At 42.9% G+C, this 13754-nt stretch overlaps 1 protein-coding gene across 3 annotated transcripts in view; it reads left to right on the top strand.

Annotated features, from left to right (window-relative positions):
- LOC137506013 (tyrosine-protein phosphatase non-receptor type 9-like) overlaps window positions 1–13754 on the top strand; it is a 122950-nt gene that overhangs the window by 32488 nt on the left and 76708 nt on the right. For all 3 annotated transcript variants that reach the window (XM_068233568.1, XM_068233569.1, XM_068233567.1), the window contains exons 4-7: window positions 154–278; window positions 1625–1730; window positions 4238–4348; window positions 11141–11793. In XM_068233568.1, the coding sequence (XP_068089669.1) occupies window positions 154–278; window positions 1625–1730; window positions 4238–4348; window positions 11141–11793 (995 nt within the window). The remainder of the gene's footprint in view (window positions 1–153; window positions 279–1624; window positions 1731–4237; window positions 4349–11140; window positions 11794–13754) is intronic.

Genomic DNA, 13754 nt, shown 5'->3' with positions numbered 1-13754 from the left:
GGCTGTGCGAGCATTATTGTTGCCTGCAGCAATGTACTTGTACGGACAGCTTGCTTGATAAATGTTATAAATTACATTTAAACTGCATGGTGATTTGATATAAATTCTATTTATTCATGCTGTAATAACATTATTCGTGCTTCTCAATTACAGCCCGGAAGAGATGCAAATGGAGCAGCGTTAGCTCTGTTCACTGCTAGGCTTCACCGGCCGGATGTAACCACGCATAAGGCTGTTCTGCAGGCTATTATCTACCAGCTAGATAAAGCTATTGAGAGGTAATTTATTGATGAGCAAGGACTTGAATATTTTCCTTCCCATCAGAAACATTTGATCTGAGAGGGGAGTATTGTGAACACAGGCTTTACTTTTATCTGGTTTATGATTTTAAAAAGGTAAAGCTGGTTTTCATCTAAATGTTTAGCCAGATTTTACCGGTTTTATGTTTGGGGCACTATTGACCTTTCACTTAGTGGAAGTGGAGCTTTGGGATTATTTGAGAGTATTGATTTTCAAGTCAGTGTCTTGCTCTCAAGTTGTACTTGGAATTGTTATTAACAGGCTGCTGGACCTGCCTTATTTATTTGTTGGATTGACAATTCTGGTAGAACAGTGAAATTGGGATTTTTAGTGCAATCATCATGTCTCCTGGGTCCCTGGTGTAGCGTGAGTAGCGACAGCTTACTTAATCCATGCGCCCGCGATGAATGCAGACATCCGTCTCCTTTCCATTTCTCCCTCTAGTGTCCGGCTTGAACTGATCATGTCATCAGTTCAAGCCGCTCACTAGAGCAAGGAGTGGAGAGGAGACGGTTGTCTGCATTAATCGTGGGCACGTGGATTAGGTAAGCTGCCGCTACACTCGGAGACCAGGAGACACAAGGGGGAGGTGGGAGAGACAGACAGAAGGGGACACAGGAGGACCCATGGGGTTTATAGGTGGACACATGGGGATACAGGAGGACACATAGCTGTGGGTACAGGAGGAAACCTTAGGGGGGGTGCAGGATAACACATGGGGGGGACAGGAGAATACATGGGGATACAGGAGGGACACAGGATGACACATGGGGTTACAGGAGGACACATTGTATTTTGCATCATAATTGCGAAATTACGATTAAGTGAAATTCGTGCTCATAACTAATGATCAGTAGGAAAGCCAGGCAATGTGCATTTTTAACAGAAAATGTCAGCCTCCAAATTCCTCTCACTTCAGGTATGCTATAATGCTAAGATCACACACACTAAAAAGTACAGTTTTTGGGTAAGAGGCATGGCATCGATATTATGACATGTCCAATGCAATGGACATGTATGAATGGGTGTTCTGTGGAAGGCGACTGCTTATATGCTGTAAGCATCCATGGCACTGCGGAAATGTAATGTGTACATAGACTAAATATTATTGCCACACACCCTAACATCACATGGTCAGTATAAATGCTTGCTTACTGAGGATGCAAAGTGTGCGTGGCTGAGCATAGGAGGATTCAGGATCATTGTCAGTACTGTTGGTTTAATAGATGGTTACAGTTGTAATGATGGTTAAAATCACAGGTGGTGGCAGAAAAAGTACATTTTAGTATTCATTCTGCCAGTGTTTATTCTTATTATTCCATAGGGTGGAGACACAACGCAATGGCCTCATATTCATCTATGACATGATAAACTCTACTTATGGAAATTTTGACTATGAACTATGTGTGAAGATATTGAATCTCTTAAAGGTGAGGGGTTGTTATTCTTGTTTTTAAGTTCATCTTTAGAAGAGGTGTATAACTGATGAGTTAATACTTCTTAAAGGACATACAATATCCCAAAAAATGTGTAATGGAGTGCATACTTTGCTACTAATGGCATCCTTTGGCAGGCTGCAGTACAGTACTTCAGTAGTGCACAGTTCCCTAACCCAATCCTCAAGGCCCACCAACAGTACATGTTTTGCAGAAAACCACAAACATACACAGGTGGGGTAATTGGTGTCTCAGAAGAGCTGATTAACTACCTGTGTGGATTTCCACAAAACATGCACTGTTGGTGGGCCTTGAGGCTAGGGTTGGGGAACACTGCAGTAGTGCATCACTACTACCCTGGTAGTGCGCACGAGAAATAACGGCGCTGGAGACTTGGGCGCAGGAATCAGCCGGTATATGGCTGATCCTGCTGCCGCACAAGTCCCGGCCGTATTGAATACTATTCCCCCACCAGGCCGCCATGGATAGTGAGGAATGAAATTGCTGGAAGCCGAATTATTATGTTTTAAAAGTAACTTAAGCTCCGTCTTCTGACGGCGCTGAAGTTACTCCCTGTGCGCTGCTATAGCCGTAATTCCTATTACGGCCTATGGTAGCACCGGCTGCGCCCAAATCTCTTGCGCTGGTTTCAGCGTGTTCGCCTGGGAGTGGCCTGCCAGGCCCTTCATGCTCTCTCCCAGTTGGATGCCTGGTAGTTCAGAAGCTGCCCTCCCTTCTTTCTTTTTTTTTTTTTTTTTTTTTTTTTTTTTTTCTTCTTTTCTCTTTCCCCAGACCAGGTTCCTTTTTCATAGATAGGCTAATAAGTGTGGGAAGGTTGTTGTCTAACTTGGAGCTAAAAGGGCTTCATAAACAGATCAGCCAAAACATTAAAACCAACTTCTTAACCTTCCTGGCGGTAACCCCGAACGTAGTTCGGGGCAAGCCGCGCAGGAGGTTTTCTCAGGCCCTGCTGGGCCGATTTGCTTAATATTTTTTTTTTTGCTGCACGCAGCTAGCACTTTGCTAGCTGCGTCAGCACACCGATCGCCGCCGCCCCGCGCTCGATCGCCGCTATCCGTCGCGCCGCCCCAATTGTGCGTTGCCTGCCAGTCTTTCTGAGCCTCTGCCTCTAATACCATAGACCCTAAACACGCATGCAGATCAGATTTTATGACTGAATTAGTTGCATGCTTGTTTCAGGTGTGTGATTCAGATACTACTGCAGCCAATGAGATCAGCAGGATGCCAGGCAACTGGTATTGGTTAAAAGGAAATTAATATGACCTTTCAGGTATCCTTTAAGGGCTCTTTCACACTTGGACGTTGTGTTAGATGCGATGTTAAGGTCGCATAACGTGCCCCGAACGCAACGCATGTGAGCTTTGAAGTTGATGTTATATAGAGCCGCATTATGCTTCTCTTGATGCATACTTTTTGACGCATACTATTGGACGAAAACGGCGCATGCGGTAAATTAACAAAAAAAAATAAATTACTGAGCATTTGCAAACATCCGAACGCAGCCACATACGAGTATAACACACAGCACGCTGCACTTTCATTTACCGTGCTGCGTTATACTCCAACACAACGTGGGCACTGTGAACAGCCCATTGATTTTTCAGTGCTGTAAGTTGGGCTGCTTTACAGGCTGCTCTAACGTGCGTTGTGAAAGCAGCCTAAAGGACCTCTATCAAGAAAAGTTTAAGCTCTATATGTATGTAAGTAAATTTATTCCAGATTAAAATACTCCTATGTTCTTGTCGTTTATGGTAGGCAATAGAAATCTGGCAGGTTATGGACTAGTCAATTTCCTCATGGGGTGTTCTCTAGGTTTTTTTAAAAGCAGTTAAACTGCCAAAATAGTGTGCAAACAAGTAGGAAGGCCGGATGACATGTTTGTGTCTATTCTTTCTCTTTTGTAAAGAATAAAGGAAATGCTGAGAATCCTCCATGAACCACTGTAAGGTCCCATTCACACTTACAAAACGCCGGCGACTTTTGCCGGCGTTTTGGAGGAGTGCTTTTTCCGCAGAAAAATCACTGAACACTGCCGCAATTTTGCCGCAATCACATTCAGCGCTTCCATAGCATTGAAACGCGATCACCGGGAAATCGCCTGAAAATTGTGCAGGCATTTGCGTTTTTGGGCGATTTGCGGCGATTAGCGCAAATCGCCCAAGTGAGAACGGGCCCATAGGGTTTCATTGCGCTAGCGTTTGAGCGGTTTGCCGAAATCGCGGCAAAACGCTCTAGTGTGAATGGGCCCTAAGAGACAGGGACATAGGAGAAAAGTTATTTTTAGTGCATTTTACTTTGAGAAAAATGTTACTTATAAGCATGTGTACACATGTATTTTAAATTTCACAATTTCACGGTATTTGTCCATTGATTTTGTGACAATAATCACTTTAATAGTTCTGTCCTTTTTATGCAATTAGTAAATGTATTGGCCTCCTCATGCTTTCCTACTTATTTATTTGATTTTTTTTTTCACCTAGGGTGCTTTTCCTGCACGGTTAAAATGTGTTTTTATTGTATCCTCTCCTCTTTGGTTTCGAGCTCCGTTTGCTGTCTTGCGTCTTTTTGTCAGAGAAAAGCTGCGTGAAAGGGTACTGTTTTCATTTGCTTCCTTTGGTTAATGGCTTAAATGTATACATTTTGCTTTGCATTTTGATGAGAACCTTGGTTTAGAGCTCCAGTTCAAGTAATCGCTTATGCATTCAGTACTATACAGTGATGTGAAAAACTATTTGCCCCCTTCCTGATTTCTTATTCTTTTGCATGTTTGTCACACTTAAAGAGGAACTCCAGTGAAAATAATGTAATAAAAAAAGTGCTTCATTTTTACAATAATTATGTATACATGATTTAGTCAGTGTTTGCTCATTGTAAAATCTTTCCTCTCCCAGATTCACATTCTGACTTGTATTACATGGTGACATTGTTACTGTGGGCAGATTATGGAGCTGTTTCTAGCTGGTCTGGCTTTAACAGACAGCTATTTCCTGTCTGAACATTGTTACATTGTGACAGTTTGCCCAGAGTACCGTACGGTACCAGAGCCTCTTGTGGGAGGGGTTTCAGCACAAAATCAGTCAAACAGCGCCCCCTGATGGTCTGTTTGTGAAAATCATTATTTTTCTCATGTAAAAGTGGGTATCAGCTACTGATTGGGATAAAGTTCAATTCTTGGTCGGAGTTTCTCTTTAAATGTTTCTGCTCATCAAAAACCGTTAACTATTAGTCAAAGATAACATAATTGAACACAAAATGCAGTTTTAAATTATGGTTTTTGTTATTTAGTGAGAAAAAAAAACTCCAAATCTACATGGCCCAGTGGGAAAAAGTGATTGCCCCCCCCCCCCCCCCTTGTTAGAAAATAACTTAACTGTAGTTCATCACACCTGAGTTAAATTTCTGTAGTCACCCCCAGGCCTGATTACTGCCACACCTGTTTCAATCAAGAAATCACTTAAATAGGAGCTATCTGACACAGAGAAGTAGACCAAAAGCACCTCAAGCTAGACATCATGCCAAGATCCAAAGAAATTCAGGAACAAATGAGAACAAAAGTAATTGAGATCTATCAGTCTGGTAAAGGTTATAAAGCCATTTCTAAAGCATTGGGACTCCAGCGAACCACAGTGAGAGCCATTATCCACAAATGGCAAAAACATGAAACAGTGATGAACCTTCCCAGGAGTGGCTGGCCGACAAAAATTACCCCAAGAGCGCAGAGAAAACTCATCCGAGAGGCCACAAAAGACCCCAGGACAACGTCTAAAGAACTTGCCTCACTTAAAGGGATACTTAACCCTCCTGGCGGTCTATTAAAAACCGCCAGGGGGCAGCGCAGCCGTTTTTTTTATTTATTTATTTTTGAACCATGTAGCGAGCCTAGGGCTCGCTACATGATAGCCGCTGCTCAGCGGCATCCCCCCAGCCCCGCTGATCGCCTCCGGCGATAGGCGATCAGGAAATCCCGTTCAAAGAACGGGATTTCCTGGAGGGCTTCCCCCGTCGCCATGGCGACGGGGCGGGATGACGTCACCGACGTTGTGACTTCTAAGGGAGTCCCGATCCACCCCTTGCTGCTGCCTGGCGCTGATAGGCCAGGCAGCGCAGGGGTCTAGGGGGGGGGCTGTCTTGCGACGCGGATAGCGGCGATCGAGCGCGGGGCGGCGGCGATCGAAGTGCTGACGCAGCTAGCAAAGTGCTAGCTGCGTTCAGCAAAAAAAAAATTATTCAAATCGGCCCAGCAGGGCCTGAGAAAACCTCCTGCGCGGCTTACCCCGAACTACGTTCGGGGTTACCGCCAGGAAGGTTAAGTCAAGGGGCAAAAATGAGTTTAACTCACCTGGGGCTTTCCCCAGGAGGCCGCAATAGCATCATAGGGGGCGATATTATGGCTGGGAACGCGGAAAATCACTCGCGTTCCCATGCCTGTCGGCCGGTGACGGCGAAACCGGAAGTCGTCGCCGGCGGGTCCAGGAGCGTCAGAGCGGGGCTGCGAGGGCACCGATCGGCTGCAGGGGGCTGAGGAAAGCCCCAGGTGAGTTAAACTCATTTTTGCCCCTTGACTTAAGTATCCCTTTAACCTCCTTGGCGGTAACCCCGTGTGTGACACGGGGTAAGCCGCCGGAGGGTGCCGCTCAGGCCCTGCTGGGCCGATTTTCATAATTTTTTTTTTTGCTGGACGCAGCTAGCACTTTGCTAGCTGCGCCAGCACTCTGATCGCCGCCGGCCCCTGCCCGATCGCCGCTATCTGCTGCGGCGCGGCCCCCCCCCCAGACCCCAGCGCTGCCTGGCCAATCAGTGCCAGGCAGCGCCGAGGGGTGGCCCGGGACTCCCAATGACGTCCCGACGTCAGTGACGTCATCCCGCCCCGTCGCCATGGCGACGGGGGAAGCCCTCCAGGAAATCCCGTTCTATGAACGGGATTTCCTGATCGGAGATCGCCGAAGGCGATCGAAGCGGGCGGGGGGATGCCGCTCAGCAGCGGCTATCATGTAGCGAGCCCTCGGCTCGCTACATGATTAAAAAAAAAATTTTTTAAAAAAAACTGCTGCGCTCCCTCCTGGCGGTATTTTTCATACCGCCAAGGAGGTTAAGGTCAGTGTTCACGACTCCACCATAAGAGAAAGACTGGGCAAAAACGGGCTGCATGGCAGATATCCAAGGCGCAAACCACTTTTAAGCAAAAAGAACATTAAGGCTCGTCTCAATTTTGCTAAAAAAACATCTCAATGATTGCCAAGACTTTTGGGAAAATACCTTGTGGACCGACGAGAGAAAAGTAGAACTTTTTGAAAGGTGCGTGTCCCGTTAGATCTGCCGTAGAAGTAACACAGCATTTCAGCAAAAGAACAACATACCAACAGTAAAATATGGTGGTGGTAGTGTGATGGTCTGGGGTTGTTTGCTGCTTCAGGACCTGGAAGGCTTGCTGTGATAGATGGAACCATGAATTCTACTGTCTACCAAAAAATCCTGAAGGAGAATGTCCGGCCATCTGTTCGTCAACTCAAGCTGAAGCGATCTTGGGTGCTGCAGCAGAACAATGACCCAAAACACACCAGCAAATCCACCTCTGAATGGCTGAAGAAAAACAAAATGAAGACTTTGGAGTGGCCTAGTCAAGGTCCTGACCTGAATCCTATTGAGATGTTGTGGCATGACCTTAAAAAGGCTGTTCATGCTAGAAAACTTTCAAATAAAGCTGAATTACAACAATTCTGCAAAGATGAGTTTGCCAAAATTCCTCCAGAGCGCTGTAAAAGACTCGTTGCAAGTTATCGCAAATGCTTGATTAGTTATTGCTGCTAAGGGTGGCCCAACCAGTTGTTAGGTTCAGGGGGCAATTTCTTTTTCACACAGGGCCATGTAGGATTTGAGGGTTTTTTTCTCACTAAATAATAAAAACCATCATTTAAAACTGCATTTTGTGTTCAATTATGTTATCTTTGACTAATAGTTAACGGTTTTTGATGAGCAGAAACATTTAAGTGTGACAAACATGCAAAAGAATAAGAAATCAGGAATGGGGCAAATAGTTTTTCACATCACTGTATGTTCCTTTTTTTATGTTTAAAATTTTGCTAAGGGCCCGTTTCCACTATCGCGAATCCGCATGCGTTGCCCGCATGCAGATTCGCACAGCCAATACAAGTGAATGGGACTGTTTCCACTTGTCAGTTTTGCTGTGCGTTTTTCTGTGCAGGATTTTCTGCACAACAGAGCCCTCAGAATTCGCTTGCGTGTGGAATGCAGGCGAATCGCACGCAATGTATTTAATAGGGAAATCGCATGCGTTTCCCCATGCGGTTTTTGCCGCAAATTCGCATGCGATTTCGCATAGGTACCCATGTTAATTCACACAGGCAGTGACATGGTTAAAATCGCATTACCCTAACCTATGCGAATTCGCATGCGAAATCGCGGCAAAAACCGCATGCGGAATCGCACCCGCATGCGATTTCGCCTGCGGTGATTTGCCGGCGATTCCGCAACGCTATAGTGGAAACGGGCCCTAAATAGTATTTTGCATGATTAAAATTCCAAGTACCATCTAAGTGATTAGTACCTATGAACTGCTGCACCACATAGTTGGATTTTTTTGCATGCAAAAAGACTATAATTTTATAAATATGACCTGATTTTAAAAAAATCATGCTTTGATAAATTGTTCCCTAAACTGGGGCTTTAAGCAATAGCTTTTCTTTCTTTTAACTGGCACAGCTGTTTAGATACTTTAAGCTGAACATAAGTAATGAAAAAAAAATTCAAACTACAACATTTGTATGGTGAATTGGAAATTTGCATGTATTCCCACAATCCCCTGCTATGTTTACATATAATTTCTAATATTAAGCAGTATTGGTCATCCAGATCATTGGGCACAGATGAATGACCAAGATTCAGTTCTAGGAAATGTTTGGGGGGAGCCGTGTTTCTACCCCTTCCTCCATACACACACTGTACTACAAGCAGTTGTCTAAGAGCCCCTCCCCAGTCCCATGCTGCACTGCCTAACAGACCTCAATCAAGACAATATCCCAAGCATCAGCAACAACTATTGCACTGAGAATATTGTTCAATAAATTAGCATTTTCACACTTGGAGGAACCATCTCACTAATATTATAAATGCAAATGTTTGAATGTTTTTTACTCAATCACGCAACAATGGCTGAACGGATTTGAAGTAAATTTGGCACACACATAGTACAATACCAGGAATAACATATAGGATACTTTTTATCCTCATAACAAAAAAGTGGCCAGAGATGAATACAAATTTCACTGGAAAAATGTAAACTGCAACCATTCTTACACTGTTAATAGTAGGGTTCTCAAACTTTGCACACTTGGTCACTGAGTGACTGGAATTAATATTCAGAAAAGTGGTTGGAGCCTACAAAAGCCAATCAAAATTCACCTATTGATTTTCAAGGGGAATATTTGATTGCTGCCATTCTTGCACTGTTAATGGCACAAGCCTCAAACCTGGTACAGTTGGTCATTGAGTGACGGGTTAAAATTCAGAAAAGGGGGTGGAGCCACAGCCAAACCAATTTGTTTCAATTCAGTGCTAATTATTGATGCCAAAGTCCGCAAAGCTCACAAACTAGGTCATTGAGGCAGGGAACACACTTGACAGTTTTCATACGCGTTTCCTGCACAGAAAAACTGAGAACTCATGTTAATCAATGGGCTAGTGCACACTTACTGTGTTGTTCGCACGCAGAAAAAAAACTGACATTCTGCATGATGTCTGCACATTTTGGCAGTTTTCTCTATCAATTACATCAGCTGCTGTGAAAAACACACACGTTTTCCTGAATAGAAACACACTTGGTGTGCAGAAAAAGTATGCAGAAAAACGCGCGCGGAAAACTGAAAGTCAAGTGTGTTCCCTGCCTGAGTAATTGTGTGTTAGGGTTAGAAAAATTGGGTGGAGCCAACACCAGCCAAATACATACCCAGGCAATGCCGGGCCATCAGCTAGTAATGGCAAAAAGTAGAATGTAATAAATTATTCAGGCTATCATATTTTTTTTTTAACCTCAAATATTGTAAAAATAAGCAGTTGTGTTCACTGTTATGTACAATTTAATGGAAATGTCTGTTCACAGTGCCCATTTGTTGGAAAATTGCACTTTGAATATGAACCAATTACTTTTTTGTCTTTCTGATCTGGGAACACTGGTTTTATATGCAAATTATCTGAACTTGGCAATTAAAAGCCACGAGATGTAAATCTATGACAATTCTTGCTTATTAATGGTGGCCATACACGGTACAATAAAAACGTTCGATTTTCCCGTTTATTCGATTTAAATGATCGAATTGAATAAAAGTTGAGAAAACATTTTTTTTCGACCAAGAAATTCGAACGATTATCCCGGTTTTTCTGGAAAATGATCGGACATGCTGGAAAAATCTTTATATTCGATCTAACGGAATAATTGAACTAAATTATCTAATTGAAAAATTGTACCATGTATGGCCACCTTAAGGCTGATTATTGCATCAGATAAACTGAACATTCGATAATTTCCAGCTAATTGGAGTAAAAGGTCAGCCAGCTGGAGTCCAATCAATGAGATGAGATTGGAGGTGTTGGTTATAGCTGCCCTGCCCTACAAAAACACCCACACACACCCACACACAAATTGTGGGTTTGCTTTTCCCAAGAAACATTGCCTGATGTGAATGATGCCTCACACAAAAGAGCTCTCAGTAGGATGCCCTAGTGCATGTATTGGCCGCATCTGGTGTTTCCATGGAGATGGTGGGCCATAGCTGACATATCTATGCACATGCAATGTATTTGCCTTGTGTGCATGCACTCACCACATCTTCCTTTGTGGTTGGTAGCATATGGGTAGAAGACAGGTCTACAATGTTTACAAACACAGCGTCTTTCCCCTTCCCTTCTATACCTTCCATAAGCTGCAAGCGAGTTTTCTTTTTATGTGCTACAGCCGTTAGCTGTTAGGAGTTGCCTCCCCTATCACCCACGTGCTTGGGCATCCTATAATACATTGTAACTTCAAGTTTGCTGTGACCACGTTAAATCTTAATAGAAAATTTGACCTGCAACTTAGCAGTATTTTAGATTTTGGCGCCTTATGTGATTAACACCCCTGGTGTACCCCATCTACCTGATACCGTCCACATTACTTATCTTTTAGGTCAAACATTTACAAATGGAGTTTTTAAAATTCAATGTTCACATACAAAATGGTGGTTCATGAATTCCCTCCCACCCTGCCTCTTTTTGCAAATCGAACTTAGCTTGAAAATGTGATACATTCCCTGATGTTTCATTTAAAACTTCAGACTGAATTAGGATTTTTGGTAACATTTTGTACTAAAATAGTGTCTGTTTCATAATAGGTCCGTACAGTAAAAGCTTACGAGTTGGTAAACCACATACCGAAAGACTCTTTACCGGAGCATTTGGGAGGAACATCAAAAATTTGTCATGTGGCGTGGATTCAGGCATGTGTCAATTCCAGACAAGGGCAAGAAAATGGAGACTGCATGGACCATCTGTTTGTTATATACTCATCTGAGCAAAATCCTGTGACTGATAGGCTAAATTCTAACTGCACCCCACAGAATGTGACTGATAACACCAGACTCTTACACAATCATTACCATGAAAACAGGACTAAGAATTATGCAGAGGCACACAGAGTAAGTGGCTGTGTGCACTGGAATGGTTCTGCGGTTAGTGGCAACTACGACAGTTGTGACAAAAGCTCCAGTGCAAATACAAATTGCAGGAGGCCACCTCCTCAGTCAGAGACTCCTCCGGACACTCCATTATATAAGCAACCTGCTGACAATCCTTCCATCCCACCTTTACCCCAGAAATCTCGACCACTGCCTGCAGACACAGAATTATCCATACACATGCCAGAAGAAGGAGGTATGACGGTACTTAGTCTGGTTCAGCATGTCAAGAGGATGAAAAAGAGGGGCATTTTTCAAGAGTACGAAGAAATTAGAAAAGAGCCACCTGTTGGCACTTTTGATATATCAAAGTAAGTATAGTTATTTATTTTTTGCATGTGAAGCATATGATTTCCAAGCTTTTAGGTAGTGATGGACAAAATAGTGTTGAATTCTGGAGCCAGACTAGTGTAGAGCACAGAAAACAATTTGTCTACCTTACACGCCTCTTTTCATAGGCACTTTCTTGATAGAAAGTAGGTAGAGTGAAATGGCAGATGTATTTGTTTATATCACGACTGGAGGGTGTTTGCAATTTCAGTCATATGCAATCATTGCTGCTCTTAGATGCATGTACTCTGCATTGCTAAATTAAGGAAAACCTGGACTGAAAATAAACTCATGAGCTAATTGTTTTTCAGTGAATCACAGAACTTTCCTGCAGTCTCACATTTTCAGGTTAATTAGTTGCAATTGTAATGTGTTGGTGTGAGGCTGAATCTGAACTAATTACCATTTGAATATTGAGCGTCAGGTTTTTATCAGGAATCTTTATTCAGACAGATAACTACTTTGCCTTTTATTTAGTTTTCAGATTAGCAACTGCATTTGAATGTTGTTCCACTGCATCATTTGCATAGATAAATGCATTAATTTATTAATGCTTGCAATTCACAATAGATAATGCACAGAATTTTGTTCTGAATAGGGCTGGTACCACATGTTTTTCTTATACTGTCAGTTCAGATGTCATTAGGTGCGTACACATGCACTACAAAAGGGGTGGATCATTCAGAAACGGCCTTATCAGTCAGTCGGCGGCGCGTACACACGCGCATACTGTCGGCTAAAGAACGCCCAGCAGGAGGGTCGTTTCCTTTTGTAGTGCATGTGTACGTACCTTTAATCATACTAGGTGTGAAAGGGGCGGGGAGATTACAGTATGCCAAGGGCTTCTTTATTTACACCAGGCTGGTGTTCCCAAGAAGCTGATGTAAATATCACACTGCAATTGATATAGGTGTTTTACAGGTTTGTTTTAAATACCTGTACACCTATTTAAAGGGGAATGATTTACTTTAACTAGTAGCTAACTAACATGTATTGATCGTAGCAAAAATAAAAAATACCTCTGAAAACATGTTTAACATCTAGTAACCTCTACAGGCTTGATAGTTCGCTTTAATTGGACCGAGGAGATGCTGCGGAAATAGTGTGGGAAATAAAATAAAAAAAAAAAAACAGAAAAAGGAGCTAGGAAGCTATAACTGCCAAACTATTCTACATATTCCCAAGGATTGCGACATGTGTCCTGCAGCTTTTTAAGTCACTGAAAATTGAATTCTTCCAACTGCTGGTGTAACCACTCATTTGCATTAATTGCCCCAGAACACTCCCAAATCATCCCTTTTAGGGGTTTTTAGATAATGGAGAACAGATGATGGACAGAAGGAGCAATGTCAGGCAAATAGGGTATCACTTGAAACCTGCAGTGTTTGATTTGGTGATTTGGCTTTGCCATGCAACAGGATGACTTCTTTGTGGAGAGCTTTCCTAAACATTTCTCCTTGATGTTTTACCTCAGATTTGCCAATAAAAACAATGTGTTGATGGTTGAACAGTTTGAGAGGTAGCCCACGTGCTGAACTGCCTACGTATTAACAACCCCCCCCCCCCCCCCCGAAAAAAAATGGTTGCCATTTGCTTCTGCACTGACCTTTGCAAATTGAACTTCTTTGGCCTGGGTGAACTACTGTGTTTCCATTCCTTAGACTGTTTCATTGTCTCAGGATCATAAGAGTAGATCTTGTCTCACCACCAGTTACTAATTTGTACAGGAAATTTGACTCCTTTCTTTCAAATATTCTAAAGTGGCCACCAATGTCTCCACACGTCTCCTTTTGTTTCATTGTCAAAAGTTTTGGGATCCACTTTGCGACACACTTTCTCATTTCCAAGTCATTGTGGATAATGGCACAAACTCTCATGTGATATTCCCAGAGATTTAGCAATACTTTTGGCAGATATTCAGTGGTCTACTATGATCATGTGA

Source organism: Hyperolius riggenbachi, chromosome 1 (assembly GCF_040937935.1).
Source record: "Hyperolius riggenbachi isolate aHypRig1 chromosome 1, aHypRig1.pri, whole genome shotgun sequence".
NCBI lineage: Eukaryota > Metazoa > Chordata > Amphibia > Anura > Hyperoliidae > Hyperolius > Hyperolius riggenbachi.
The sequence above is the reverse complement of the archived record's forward strand: the minus strand, read 5'-3'. Positions and strand labels throughout refer to the sequence as shown.